Source organism: Monodon monoceros, unplaced genomic scaffold, assembly GCF_005190385.1.
Source record: "Monodon monoceros isolate NGI ecotype Baffin Bay Population unplaced genomic scaffold, NGI_Narwhal_1 Super_Scaffold_12, whole genome shotgun sequence".
Taxonomy (NCBI): domain Eukaryota; kingdom Metazoa; phylum Chordata; class Mammalia; order Artiodactyla; family Monodontidae; genus Monodon; species Monodon monoceros.
In genome coordinates this window covers 116325739-116339586 of record NW_021703768.1, presented here as the reverse complement: position 1 = coordinate 116339586, position 13848 = coordinate 116325739, and the positions used below count along the sequence as shown (strand labels likewise).

Genomic DNA, 13848 nt, shown 5'->3' with positions numbered 1-13848 from the left:
AGCAATGTACTAGGGTTTTAGTTTCTCTACATCCTTGTTAACATTTGTTACTTTCTGTTTTTTTTTTTTTTTTTTTAAATTATAGCCATAGTAGTGGATGTAAAATGGTACAGTATCTCATTGGGGCTTTGGTTTTCATTTCCTTAGTGATTAATGATGTTGAGAATCCTTTAATGTCCCTGTTGGCATATGTATATCTTCTTTGGAGAAATGTCTATTCAAGTCTTTGGCCTGTTTTAATTTAGCTTGCTTGTTTTTTTTTGTTGAGTTGTAGGTGTTGTTTATATATTCTGGAAACTAAACTCTTAATATAGATGATTTAGAAATATTTTTCTAATTTTTTGAGTTGTCTTTTCACTCTCTTAATAATGTCCTTGGAGGCACAAAAGTTTTTTAATTTTGAAGGAGTTCCATTTATTTATTTTTTCTTTTATCGTCCATGCTTTGGGTATCATATTTAAGAACGTATTGCCAAATCTAAGGTTATGAAGATTTTCCCTATGTTTCTTCTAAGAATTTTAACTCTTCAATTTACATCTTTGATCCATTTTGAGTTAATTTTTTTTTTTTTTTTGTGGTATGTGGGCTTCTCACTGTTGTGGCCTCTTCCATTGCGGAGCACAGGCTCTGGACGCACAGGCTCAGCGGCCATGGCTCACGGGCCCAGCCACTCCACGGCATGTGGAATCCTCCTGGACCGGGGCACAAACCCCGGTCAGCAGGCGGACTCTCAACCACTGTGCCACCAGGGAAGCCCCAAGTTAATTTTAATATATTATGTAAGGGAAGGGTCCACTTCATTCTTTTGCATGTGGAAATCCAGTTGATCCAGAACAGTTTGTTGGAGAGACTGTCCTTTCCCCATTGAATTGTCTTGGTACCATTGCTGAAAATCAATTGATCATATATGTAATTTTTTCTGGACTCTCAATTCTATTCCATTGGTCTGTATGTCTGTCCTTATGCCAATACCACAGTGTTTTGATTACTGTAGCTTTGTAGTAAGTTTTGAAATCAGGAAGTGTGAGTCCTCCAACTTTGTTCTTCTTTTTCAGTGTTTTTATGTTCTGGGTCCCTTGAAATTCCATATGTATTTTAGGATGGGTTTCTCCATTTCTGTAAAAAATCACCTTTTTTTTTTTTTTTTTTTTTTTTTTTTTGGGCCATGCTCTGGCTTGCGGGATCTTAATTCCCCGACCAGGGATTGAACCTGGGCCACTTCAATGAAAGTGCCAAGTCCTAACCACTGGACTGCCAGGGAATTCCCCAATTTCCCACCACTGGGATTTTGATAGGGATTGTATTGAATCTGCATATTGCTCTAGGTAGTATTGTTGTCTTAACATTAAGCCTCCAATCTGTGAACATGGAATATCCTTTTATCCTTGTGTTATTTAAATTTTAACAGCTACTAGGGCCTGCACTTTGGTGTGTTTGACTGTCTGAAAAGTGATGTAAAAGGCTTTATGGCTTGGGAATATTGAACTTTGCTGTTTTAGAGGGTGCTGATGGTATCTGTCTTCAGGTATAACAGTGGATATGGTTTAGAAGTGAATGGTTATAAAGGCTCATATGAATTTGGGCCCATGTCTGTTCACACACAAATCATTTGGTTAGTTTCCTTCTCTCTTCATTATAGCCAATACCACCCTGTGCAACCTGATAACAACCCAGATAATGAAGAAGGAAGGGACCAGGGCTATTATAACTCATGCAAGGGTCCTGGTTTACTGTACAGTTTTAACCAAGGCATAGCTCCCCATATGGGGGAATGGAGGCTTACTTCAGGTTGATCTACCTTTGGGGTAGAAGACCTGTGATACCTCTATTCAGGAAATGTCTGACATCATCTGAAATGTTTGACATCTGTCAAAAAAGGTGATATCATGGGAATCACTATGCTGGGGCAGGGGGAGAGGTGTCAAGCACCAGCTTCCTGTTGACCTTCTATTTTCTGTGTTTACATTCCTCAGGCCCCTAACTATGCCTCACCAGGGCCTGCTCCTATTTAGGATGGCTCCTCTGGGCATGCTGCTCGGCATGCTGATGACCTCCTGCTTCACCTTCTGTCTCAGTCATAAGAACTCGGTAAGTGCCTTACTGCAAATAGAGGGATCTTTTTTGGGTCCAAGAAAGCCTCTGTGCCACCAGGGCTGCTGTGGGAGTTTCTTATAGGAATGTGACCAGTGCTGGGTCACGGAGTATGTGTACTTCTTCCCCCATCCCTTAGTCCCCTGGCCTCTGTTTAAAGCTTACGACACAGTTTCTCTTTGGTGAAAAGATGATGATGATGATAATGATATAATAACAATGATGATAATATGATAAGCTTGCTGTGTACCAAGCATTGTATTATGTGCTTTATATGTATTCTTATTTAATCCCCTCAACAACCCTATGAAGTAGACAACTACAATTATTATCCTCATTTGACAAGGAGGAGATTAAGTCTCAGAGATATTAAGTAACTTGGCCAACATTATAAAGCTAGTTTGTGGCAGAGCTGGGAAGGTCAGGATTCTCCCCAAGGGGCTGGGCGCCTGTGTGGTGAGCACCAAGTAAGACTGCTTCTTTGTCTACTCCGCTCATCCATGTGCATTCTCAGTCTGTCCGTAGCTCTGTATCCCCTTTCCCTCTGTCCTTTTCTCCATGTTCTTTACACCCTCCTTTTCATTAACCCAGACCTCATTGCTGAGGGTTTCTGTCATTGCCAAAGGCAGGGGCAGAATGCCTGAGAAGGCCCTGAGCTTGGCCTGGCTGCAGGGTGTCCTGGCCCCATTTCCCTGCCCTGCCCCACCAACAGCCTGCCCTTGATCTACTCCCAATGCCCTCTCTTTCCTCTCCCTTGAGATGCCCTGTCAGCTCTCTCACAGTTTCACCCTCCCTTGGCCACCTTCTCCAACCCCAGGGGTCCCACTTAAATGTTGGGTAAAGTGCTGGAGGCTTTGGAGCCGGAGGGCCTTGAAGTGCAAATGACAATTGTGATGAATTTAATCCAGCTCAGCTGAGGTTCACCTCTGGCTCATGGCAAGCTTCCACCTTCTCTCTGAAGTCATTTGTTTTCTCTCCGCCTTTCTCCCCACTTTGTAGAGCAGGAGAATGTACAGTTAGGAGTCACGAATCCTTTTGAGCTTTTAATGTTCTTTGACTAAGATCTTGTTGCTGCCGTTTTTTGGCCTCCTCTTCAAGGAGAATGAGACTGGGATCCCATTGGCCCCTGAGGGTGGGACTCGCCATGGCATGAAGTTGGGGCTGTTTCTGGCATAGCCTGGCCCAGAAAAGCACCCAAGTGTCTTGAGGGCTCAGGGCTGTGTCCCTTCCAGCCTGCAGCTCATGAGGATCTGGGTGCTCCCCATTATGAGCTTTAGCAGATGCACAATTAACAAAAGCGTGCTGATGAATTTACTTAAGGACTGTGTGTTAGTAAGTCTCTTTTGGATAATAGTCCAACCAAATAGATGAGCTTTCAGAGCCATAATTATTCTGGCCCATTTATATTAGCTCTTTTGAGTCTAATCTCAGAAAAATGTTAATACTGACTTTCATCAGCAAAAGCTGCTTTTATCCTTATGTCTGTTCCTAAGCTGTATCCATTTGTCATAATCTTTCATCATGTGCTAAGTACAAGTAGGAGTTGAAGCGTCTTTTCTCTCATACCATAAAAATTGCTGCCCCGATGGCATTTAAAATCCAAATTATGCAGCCAGCCACCTTCACAACAGTGAAAATGGGTGGTGGGGGAGGTGGGAGTGGTCATGATCCTTTGTTCAGAGCCTGGAGTCCAGGCAAATGCTCCTAGTGACCTGGAATTGTCCTCCTCAAAGGCATTTGTACAGGTTAATGGCCACCCAGCAAAGGCTAGCTGTGTGTATGAGGGTATGATCTGGAGCCAGCCTGCCTTCCTGGCTCCTGCTATGGCATCTCCCTGGGATGCCACATCTTAGGATCAGTGCGAATGCTAAAGGGATGTGGTTGTGTGGTATACTGGCCTTCAAGAGGTGGTGGATGATGAGGGAGGTAGTGGAACCCAGTGGAAGGAGCACGGAGCCTTGGTAAACTCCCTTTTGCCTCCTACTTTAGCAATTTGACCATTTCTTTTTTTTTTTTTTACTTTGACCATTTCTGAGCTTTGTTTCCTCATGTGTAAAACAGGGTTGGTACCTCCCTCTTAAATTTTAGTGTAGATTAAATGTGATTGTATATATAAAGCACCTAGCATTGGCACTGGCACAATATGTCTAATGGATGGTCAATAAATGTCAGCTGTTATTTTTTAGTAAGGGTTGGCTGCTTCCGTTGTTTAATTTAGGGCTCTATCAGCCAGGCTCCTATCCCAAAATGTTGCCTTCTCAGTCTGTCTCTGTCACAGCATCTATCCACCTACCTTGAGAGATTCATTCATTCTCTTGGATTTTGAAGGCTTTGGTCTTTAAGATAATCTCTTACTCAGTTACAATTATAAGGAAGTGTGACATGGTAAGCTTTTGTCAGCTAAAACCTTAGCTGGAATTTCTTGCCATTTAAGAGGAAATTGGTATTTAGAGTAATGGTGGCAGAGAGAAGAGAGGATTCAGCATGGAAGGGAGCTTGGAGAAGCCAACTGAGAGGTCACCAGAGCATGAGATTTACTTCAGAGCTGACCAAGGGCTGGCTGGCCTCCCTCACCTCTTGGTCTTTGTCTCCTGTTCAGGACACTGCTGGAGCAGAGAGAGGGTCGTCCCTTTCTCTGGGACGGTGTTTCTTTAAACACAGTCCTTAAAGGGAAGGAGGATGTGCTGATAAATGTGCTGGGGTGATCTCATTGACCCTGCTTCCTTCCCTCAGCATCCCAGGGCACAACCGTTAGAACACATGACTAAGAACAGAAACACAGAAGTGAGTCAGAATTCATGCATGCACTTTGGAGCCAGGCAGTCCTGGACTTCAATCTCTGCTCTTCTTTTCTCAGCAGTGTGGTTTTGCACAGGCCTTGTATGTGTAAAATGGGAATAAAAGTATGTGCTTCACAGATGAAACTTGGATGAGTTGTGAGGCATGGAAGGCACTTCAGACCAGTTCTGGGAATATGGGTAAGGGCTTAATAAATGGTAGCTACGTTATCATTACAACCTCATCTCCATGATGCTGCTTTTCCTGAAAACCTTTTCTGCACTTCCACCTTTGAAGTGATTGTCCAGCTTGTAGTATGTTTGTGTGACTGAACCTCCCTCAGTGCTTGCCAAAGTCATTCAGAGCCAGTTTGGTGAACAGGGTGAGCTGACCAGACAGGGGAACACCAAATTTATATCACCTCTACTAAAAACACGTGATCTGTAAAATAATGGCAGATTGTGAGTGTGAGTGTGTGAGTGTGTGTGTGTGTCTGTGTGTGTGTGTGTAGCTGAAAATATGGTTCAAAGATGATACCAAGCGGAAGCTTAAAAAACATTTTGAGCAGTGATGGGATTGTTGCAGAAAGCGTTTGGCTTTCCTAGGGCTTGAAGCATGTGTCTCAGTGGTTCATATCTTGTTGTAATCCTTCTTCTTGAACGTACTCTATTTATCTCATTAAAGATCTAGAAAAAGAGACTTTCTCAGCCCCTACTCATCAGAATGAACACTAGCCTTGCCTGGATTGGGCTTTCTGCCATATTCTCATCATCACCATTACCCTTGCCTCTTTCTGCTTCTCTTGATGTTGAGGATTTGGTTACTTGATTACAACTGTACGTGCCAGGAGTTAACTGGCTAATAGATACACTAAAGCAAGAGTTGTAATGTAAAGCTTAGAGATGTTTAGTTTGGCCCTCTTAGTGTTCTAAAAGTAAGAAAATGTCACATAAAAATCTGGATTTTTGTTTCTCATCAAGTTGAATGCCTTCGTGGCAGTGGTAGAGCAGCTGAGTAGCAGCTGTGTTTCTTAGTCAAGGCAGGAGGACTCCAGTTTTCACAGTCCCACCACTCCTGGTTGTTTTTACACCTGGCACACAGCACTCATTTACATCCATCCCTGCCTGGCCTCTGGAGGCATTTAGTCCACATACTTCTTTTTTTTTTTTTTTTTTAATTAATTAATTAATTAATTTATTTATGGCTGTTGGGTCTTCGTTTCTGTGCGAGGGCTTTCTCTAGTTGTGGCAAGCGGGGGCCACTCTTCATCACGGTGCACGGGCCTCTCACTATCGCGGCCTGTCTTGCGGAGCACAGGCTCCAGACGCGCAGGCTCAGTAGTTGTGGCTCACGGGCCCAGTTGCTCCGCGGCATGTGGGATCTTCCCAGACCAGGGCTCGAACCCGCGTCCCCTGCATTAGCAGGCAGATTCTCAACCACTGCGCCACCAGGGAAGCCCAGTCCACATATTTCTGAGGTAAATCTTATTAACTGTCTTCTAGTCCCATGGTCTCGTGTATGGTGCTTTTGGCAGAGACTGACCAGCATGGCTGGGCCCTGGAGTCCATAGGCTGCAGATACTTAGTGGACAAAGTGGTCTTTGTTCTGGAGTGTGGGGCTAGTTCCTGGCTTCCAGCAAACTCTTTGGACTTGCCTCCAAAAGACATCCAAAAGACATACCTGCTTGTAGGAGGAAGGCCTTCTTTTGTTCCTTTGTTGCGTGATTACAAACTAAGCCCTGGGCTAGGCAAGGGGTATACAGTGGTGAAAGAGACTGACACAGTGCTTGCCCTCAGGAAACTCAGTTGTTGAAAGTTTGATGTCCGTGCCCTTAGAATGCACGGAGCTTCCTGCCAGTCTATCTTTTCTTTAGTCTCACACACATCTACTCTCTGTTCCTTGTTTTCTTTCTTTTTTTTTTTTTTTTTTTTTTCCGTACGCGGGCCTCTCACTGCTGTGGCCTCTCCCGCCACAGAGCACAGGCTCCGGATGCGCAGGCCCAGCGGCCATGACCCATGGGCCCAGCCGCTCTGCGGCATGTGGGATCCTCCCGGACCGGGGCACGAACCCGTGTCCCCTGCATTGGCAGGCGGACTCTCAACCACTGCACCACCAGGGAAGCCCCCTTGTTTTCTTTTGAGCTCAGATTTGTGCTGGGGCACATTGAAAGGGATACATTGTTACCTCCCATGTAGGATTAGAATTGTTCAGGAGACCAAAATGAGATCTACATAAAGTACCTAGCACAGGTTTGGGTTCATAGGAAGAATCCATGAAAAATACTTACTCTTATTACGGGAAAAATTGGGAGGTGGAGGAAAAGTGATGGCCAGGGAGGTGGAAGGGCTGAAATAATCTCCCAGTGTTCTAGTGTGTGTTCCTCTTTGCCCTCCCAAATGTAATTTCCCAGAGCTCTGGAACCCTCTGGTTGCAGTTTCCTGAGGCCTTACTGCTTTTATGCACGAACAGGTTTAAAAATGGGACAGGAAGGATTGGAGGCTGGGAAGGAACAACATGAATAATACTTTGTATTTATGTTACATCTCTGTCTCCTGAGCTCAAAGTGCTCTACACCGTCTCATTAATCCTCCATGCTCTCCATGGGGTGGAAGGAAACAGGTTTTAGGAAGAGGTTTCCAACCCGGGCATCTTCCTCCTTCAGCCCAGCTGGACTTGCACCTTCCCACTTGTACCCCTTCTTCCATGGATTGGAATGCACTAAGAGTTCATTTACGCTCCATAGGTACCCTGGGTAATGAAGGTACCCACGCCCTTACTCTGCCGTGCTGGGCTGCTTAGGAATTAATTGGGCCTTAGCTGCCAGCTTTTGTACATCTGTGTTGACCATTTGAGGCCTTACTTTCCTATTCATATGTATGTGTTTTCTTTTATAAATATCTTTAGTTTTTAATTGTAAGAGTAATAGGTATGAATTTTAAACATCAAACAGGATAGGAGCTTATCAAGTAAAAAGTAAAAGGCTCTTATTGTCTCGTTTTGTCAACCCCTCTCCCCAGTATGTTCCCTTAACTCCCTCAAGATAGTGTGGAACCTTCTGGAGTTTTTTTTTAATGCATATACAAAAGTGCCATATACACACAACACATACTGTGTTAATTTAACCATATCACCTCACTTGTACTGGTTCTGACGCTAACCTTGTGAAAGGTCCAAACAGGGCTAAGGAGGGCAGGAAGGGCAAGGAGGAGAAGAGTGTACTGCCCAGGCCATTTTCTTTCTGCTTGCGTGGTGCCCAACTGTGGTGGTTCATGCCCTGTTTTTTCCTTTCTCTGAAGGAGTTTGCACTGACCAACCCAGAGGAGAGCAGCACCAAAGAAACAGAGAGAAAGGAAACAGCAGAGGAGGAGCTGGATCCCAAGGTCCTGGAGGTGTTTCACCCGACACATGAGTGGCAGGCACTTCGGCCAGGTACCAAGCCCAGCGCTGTCCCCAGGAAACACACTTGAAATTCAAAATGTGTATGTCCTTTCTCCCCCCAGGGCTGTTTTGAAGGAACAGCCCCCCTCTGGCCTCCTGGAGGGGAGTAGGGATGGCTGCTGCTGCAGGACTCAGGGACCTTCGTTTCCCTGCAGAACAGAAATTGTGGCATCTGAGTGCCCTGGAAGGAAGGCAGGTGGTGGGTGGCCGAGCTTTTGGAGCAAGTGATAGAAAACTTTCTTTCCTTGCACTTCTGAAGCACAGGAGAGGCAGTGACATGTGCCTCACTCTGCAAATGCTATTTTGGGCTCTGCTGCTCGGCTCAGTGCTGCTGAAATATTGTTCATGGGAGAGTCCGGAGCACTGGTGCGGGGCAGGAGTTCTCTGTTGTTAAAGGAACCTGTGCCAAGAAACGGGCTGTTCCTGGCCTGGTTTTTTAAATGGAGCATCCTCAGAAGGAGCAACTTTCTAACCCTTTTATGGCCCTGGGCCCAGGGCTTAAAATAATAATGAAAAAAGCCAGCAGTTGTGGTGTTTACCACATTCAGATACCGTGCTACGTGCTTCATGTGCATAATCTTGTTCAGTCTTCACAATAATAGGGGCTATTATTGTCTTTATATTCAGATGAAAACATTGAGACTCAGAGAGGTTAGGTGACTTGACCTATGTCATTCAGCCAACTTGTCCTATGTCATTGACCCCAGCCTGGACCCATCTTCCTCCCACTTGTCCTTCTAGAGTCCCATCTGTCCTTGGCTGGAGCCCGACTCTGGTGACACTTGAGCCCATTCTCAGGAGTAGGCTATTTGCGTTCTGCACTGTGGCGGGTGGATGGCAAGCCCTGGCAGCTGCCAGAGTATAGTTTCATCAACTCCTTGCTGATATTCATCACCATGTCCTCACTGCCCCCATTGCTGCTGTGCTGGCAGGGGCAGCGTTTGCTGTGCCAGCCAACTATCTGGTAGCAATATCACTCCTGCTGGGCTTGTATGCGGGTAGTTGCTGCCACAGAAGAGTGATGAATCACCAAGGAAACCAAGTAGGTGCTAATGGAGTTGGGTAGAGGGAGATTTTAGGGACAGAGTTACTGGGTTTAGCAGATCCAACCTCTGGCTGGCCTCCTCCACCTTCCCTGAGAACTGAGCCCCCCTGGTCTTTGGGGACTAAAACTAGAGGGGCTCTCAGGGTGTGGGAAGTGGAGGATGTATGCTGTATCCACTGATTTTACGTGATTCAAAGTGCTTGTACCACTTTTAACCAGGCAAGTGCCTTGAGCCGATGGAGGTCAATGTCCTGTCATCCCTACTCCTACCGTCTCTTTTCCTGTGGCACCTTTCAGGACCCCAGTCCACATTGCAGAACAAGCCTGAAAGTTCTGACCCAGGGCCCTTGCCCAGCCTCTGGGCAGTGGGGCTCCTGTTCATGGTTAAGCAAAAGAGCCCTTTTTGTATCTTTGGGGAGGGAGGGCCAGATCCTGTGTAACAAGGGCAGGCTGAGGGCTCTGAGCACCTCCTGGAGAATTAGAGTGGAGTACTGATTTTTATATTTAACTTGTTGCCCCATTGACATCATCTTCTGCCTTCTAGTTTCTCAATAGCCCCTTATAAGTTGTTCTGCCCCAAAGTCCCTTGAAGCTGCCCCAAAGGCTGGGGTGTTGTGCTTGAGAACAGACACTCAGCTCTGGGGGCAAAGCAAATCTAGGTCCAGACGTGCTTGCCCCATATCCCAAGAGTGTTTTTCATTTCACCTACACTCACCCCCAAAGCAGGACCAGTGAGGGGAGGGAAAGTGAGAGATTTGTTATGGCCTCAGGGTTTGATGTGTGGTGATTCAGAGTCTGGTACTGTGGAGGCAGACAAGACTCTCTTAGGTCCCAGGACAGGATCAAGGTGTTCTGTGTGTATATTAAGGTTTTATATGTTATGTCTGTTGGTAGGAAATTGACATCTCAGTAGTCTGTGTGGATAGCTGGCACTTACCTTTAATCAGAGTATATTTAATTCACCACATAACGAATGCCGCCTGGGAGCTTCCATCACAGCTACTGAAAGGTTAAAAGGAATGTAGCCAGTCCCAGGGTGAGTAGATAAATGAGGAGGTAGTATAATTTAGTGGTAAAGAGCACAGACTTTATTTTATTTTTTAAAGATTTATTTATTATTCATTTATTTATTTATTTTTGGCTGTGTCGGGTCTTAGTTGCAGCATGCAGGATCTTTGTTGAGGCATGTGGGATCTTCTGTTGCGGCACGCAGGGTTGTGGTGCGTGGGCTTTACTCTAGTTGTGGCATGCGGGTTTTCTCTCCTCTAGTTGTGGTGCGTGGGTTCCAGAGCGCGTGGGCTCCGTAGTTTGCAGCATGTGGGCTCTAGTTGAGGTGCGTGAGCTCAGTAGTTGTGGCGTGCAGGCTTAGTTGTCCCGTGGCGTGTGGGATCTTAGTTCCCTGACCAGGGATTGAACCCTCATTCCCTGCATTGTAAGGCAGATTCTTTAGCACTGGACCACCGGGGAAGTCCCAAGCACAGACTTTAGACTGATCCAGTCCTGGGTTCAAATCCTAGCTTTGCTACTTAGGGGATCTTGGGCAAGTCACTGAATCCTTCTGCCCTTCAGTTCCCCCATTGGTGATGTTGGGGAAATGTCCTGCCCTGCCTGCTGCAGAGGCTGTTTTGAGGATTCCCAACATGTAGACGTTACTCAGTACACAGCAGTTCTGATTTTTAATGGTAAATTTGCCATTTGTGCCACTCCTTAAACTTGATTGTGGAATTGGATGCCAGTGAGGGTACATGAGTATGTAGCCTTCCTGTCCTCTCTGGCTTTAGATAGGGAAGGGAACTTAATGGTGACAAGGAGAGACTTCCATGTCATGGGATGTTCTCCCTCTTTCCTTCCAGGGAGATTTTTGATAAGGGAGCAGAAGGGGTTAATACAACATTTCCTGCCTGAGAGCTAGGTGCATGGCATAGGAAGATGGTGGAATATCTTTTGGGGACTTTTAAGAGAATGGCAAAATGGCTAGTTTATGTTGACAGTTATTGATTTCAGTTCAGTACCTTCTGTCTCTTTAGGTCTCTGAAGGGAGGACCTCATCTCTGTTGTCCTCAGGTCTCCAAGGAGGGAATACTGGGCTATGTGGTCTGGGCTCATTTGAAGGCAGATTTGCTGACTGCCGGCTGTGGCCTGGAATACCAGGGGACCAACCTGTAACTTCATGGAACTTCCTACCAGGCCAGATAGGAGCTGGGCCCCAGTCACTTAGCCCTGGAGCAGCTGTAGGTCACCCTCCTGAAGTCTCCCTGCCTCTGTTATTACTGTCAGCATCCTCACTGCGAGTCGCTTGTTCCTGGAAGTGATTTTCCTGTCTCTTTCTCTCTCTCTCCTGGTTTATTTTGGGATCTGTCATACCTTACGGAGGCACAGCAAGCATTTGAGTGTGGATTCAGCATCAGCTGTTCACAAGCAAGCAGAGGAAAGCTGTTTGCTGGCAGGTCCTGTGGGTTCTGGGCAGGGAACTCAGGAATTTGTCCTAGGGCTGAGGACCCCTGTACCCCAGGCTTTGTGCCTGTGCACTTGTTATTAGAGAAAACTGGTCACAGCCAGATATTGTGGGCCTTTTGCTCCCTGGGCATTTCCTGAGATCCTGCTTTGTGCCAGGCACTGTACTGGTAGCCAGAGACAGATAATAGCTCACATTTACTTAGCATCGACTGTGCCAGGCATCTTTTGAGGGCAGGTGCTATAACTACCCTCATTTTCATAGACAAAAATGAGTCTCAGAGATAAGTGACTTAGCCAAATGACCAGTAGGTGGTAGAGACAGAATTCAGATCTAGCTTTGTTTGGCCCTAAGCTTCAGTTCCTAACCACTGTACCATAATGTCTTTCTGGGTAGCAAATGCGACATGACCCCTGCCTTCCAGCAGCTTATGGTCTCACAGAGGATACAGAGAGAAAAAGTGTTTTGGATGTCCTGGTTTGTTTTGGAAGTGTCCTGTGCTCAGTGAGGGCACAAAGGCAGGTATGGGGAGGCCAGGCCAGGGCCTTCTCTCTATCCCTGAGATCTTGGTAGAGCTTTGAGTCAAATTTTATGATGCTAAACTTCCAAACCCACCTTCAGTTCTCTTTTTGAGCTGTGTGGCCTTGGTCAGTTTGATTAAAATCTCTGAACCTTAGTTTCCTCATATGGAAATAGGGATGAAAATACCTACTTCACAGAGATGGTGTGAGACTGAAACAAGATTAACACATGTAAAATGTTTCACTCTGGGCCTGACACATAGGAAATATTCAATAAATGGCTATAGTTGTCATTTAAAAAATATACCTTTGCTGCTGCCTCCCTTTCCTTGGGGACCTGAAGGAAAAGTGGAGGCGATGAGGCTATCTGAGCAAAGGCCTCTCTTGTTCTGCCCCTTACCCAGTGCTATATGTTGGCCTCATATGGGTTCAGGGAAGCTTAGACTTGGGGCTTCTTATTGACCTGAGGTGACTTGCAGGCTCTGAAATACTGTGTGAGAGCCTCTGGAATATTGGCATTAGCACAAAGAGCCACTTGATGGGAGCATGCAGGAAGCCTGTGCAGGAACACGTTCATGTGAGGGGGTTAAAAAAAAAAAAGTCTAAATCATCAACAACTGATGAGAGCAATCCAAGAATTATAGAGCACCAGCCATCTGGTCAGATCATTTCAGATCTGCACGAGCAATAGGAGGGAATTGAATTTTAAAAACCTCATTTATGGTAGACCAGCTACTCTGTTTCAGGCATTTAAGGGAGGAGTCTGATTTCCTGCAGGCCCTGGACATCTGTCTGAAGGAACACCTGACTCTGGTCTGGGTGACTCTGCAGGATTGTCTTTGTGAGGCCTTTGGCCCCTTGCAGCTTAGAAGAGGCTGTGTGATCTTCCAATCCTCAGACACCAACTTGGTATCCAATAATTCAATTCATTTCTGACACTATCTACCTGGAATTAATGTCAGATCCCACAGTTAAAGGGCTCAGTCCCACTGCCTGTAATTCAGATGCTAGTCACAAGTCCCAGGCCACTGGACTTGTGACTGACCAGCTATAAATTAGGGATTCCCACAGTTCCCTCCTCAGGTTTGATAATTTGCTAGAACAGCTTACAGAACTCAGGAAAACATTTTACTTATGTTTACTGGTTTTTTATAAAGGCTACAACTCAGAATAGCCAAGTGGAAGAGATGCATAGAAGGTATGGGGGGTGGGGTGCAGAGCTTTCATGCCCTCTCTGAACACACTGCCCTCCCAGTACTTCTAGGTGTTCACCAATCAGAAGCTCTTGGAAGCCCCCTAGGGGCTTTTATGGAGGTTTCATTATTTAGGCGTGATTGATTAAGTCATTGGCCATTGGAGATTGAACTCAGTCTCCAGCCCCCCTTTCCTCCCTGGAGGTGGGGCTAAAAGTTCCAACTGTCTAATCAAGGCGTGGTCTTTCTGGTGACCTGCCCTCATCTTGAAGTTACCTAATTCCACACACACACACACACACACACACACACACACACACACACACA

General features: G+C 45.9%; 1 protein-coding gene across 4 annotated transcripts in view; it reads left to right on the top strand.

Moving 5' to 3' along the window:
* The window catches only part of SIL1 (SIL1 nucleotide exchange factor), a 290298-nt gene that overhangs the window by 111359 nt on the left and 165091 nt on the right, over positions 1-13848 (top strand). For all 4 annotated transcript variants that reach the window (XM_029216283.1, XM_029216286.1, XM_029216284.1 and 1 more), the window contains 2 exons: positions 1974-2088; positions 8166-8298. In XM_029216283.1, the coding sequence (XP_029072116.1) occupies positions 1984-2088; positions 8166-8298 (238 nt within the window). In that variant the 5' untranslated portion in view covers positions 1974-1983. The remainder of the gene's footprint in view (positions 1-1973; positions 2089-8165; positions 8299-13848) is intronic.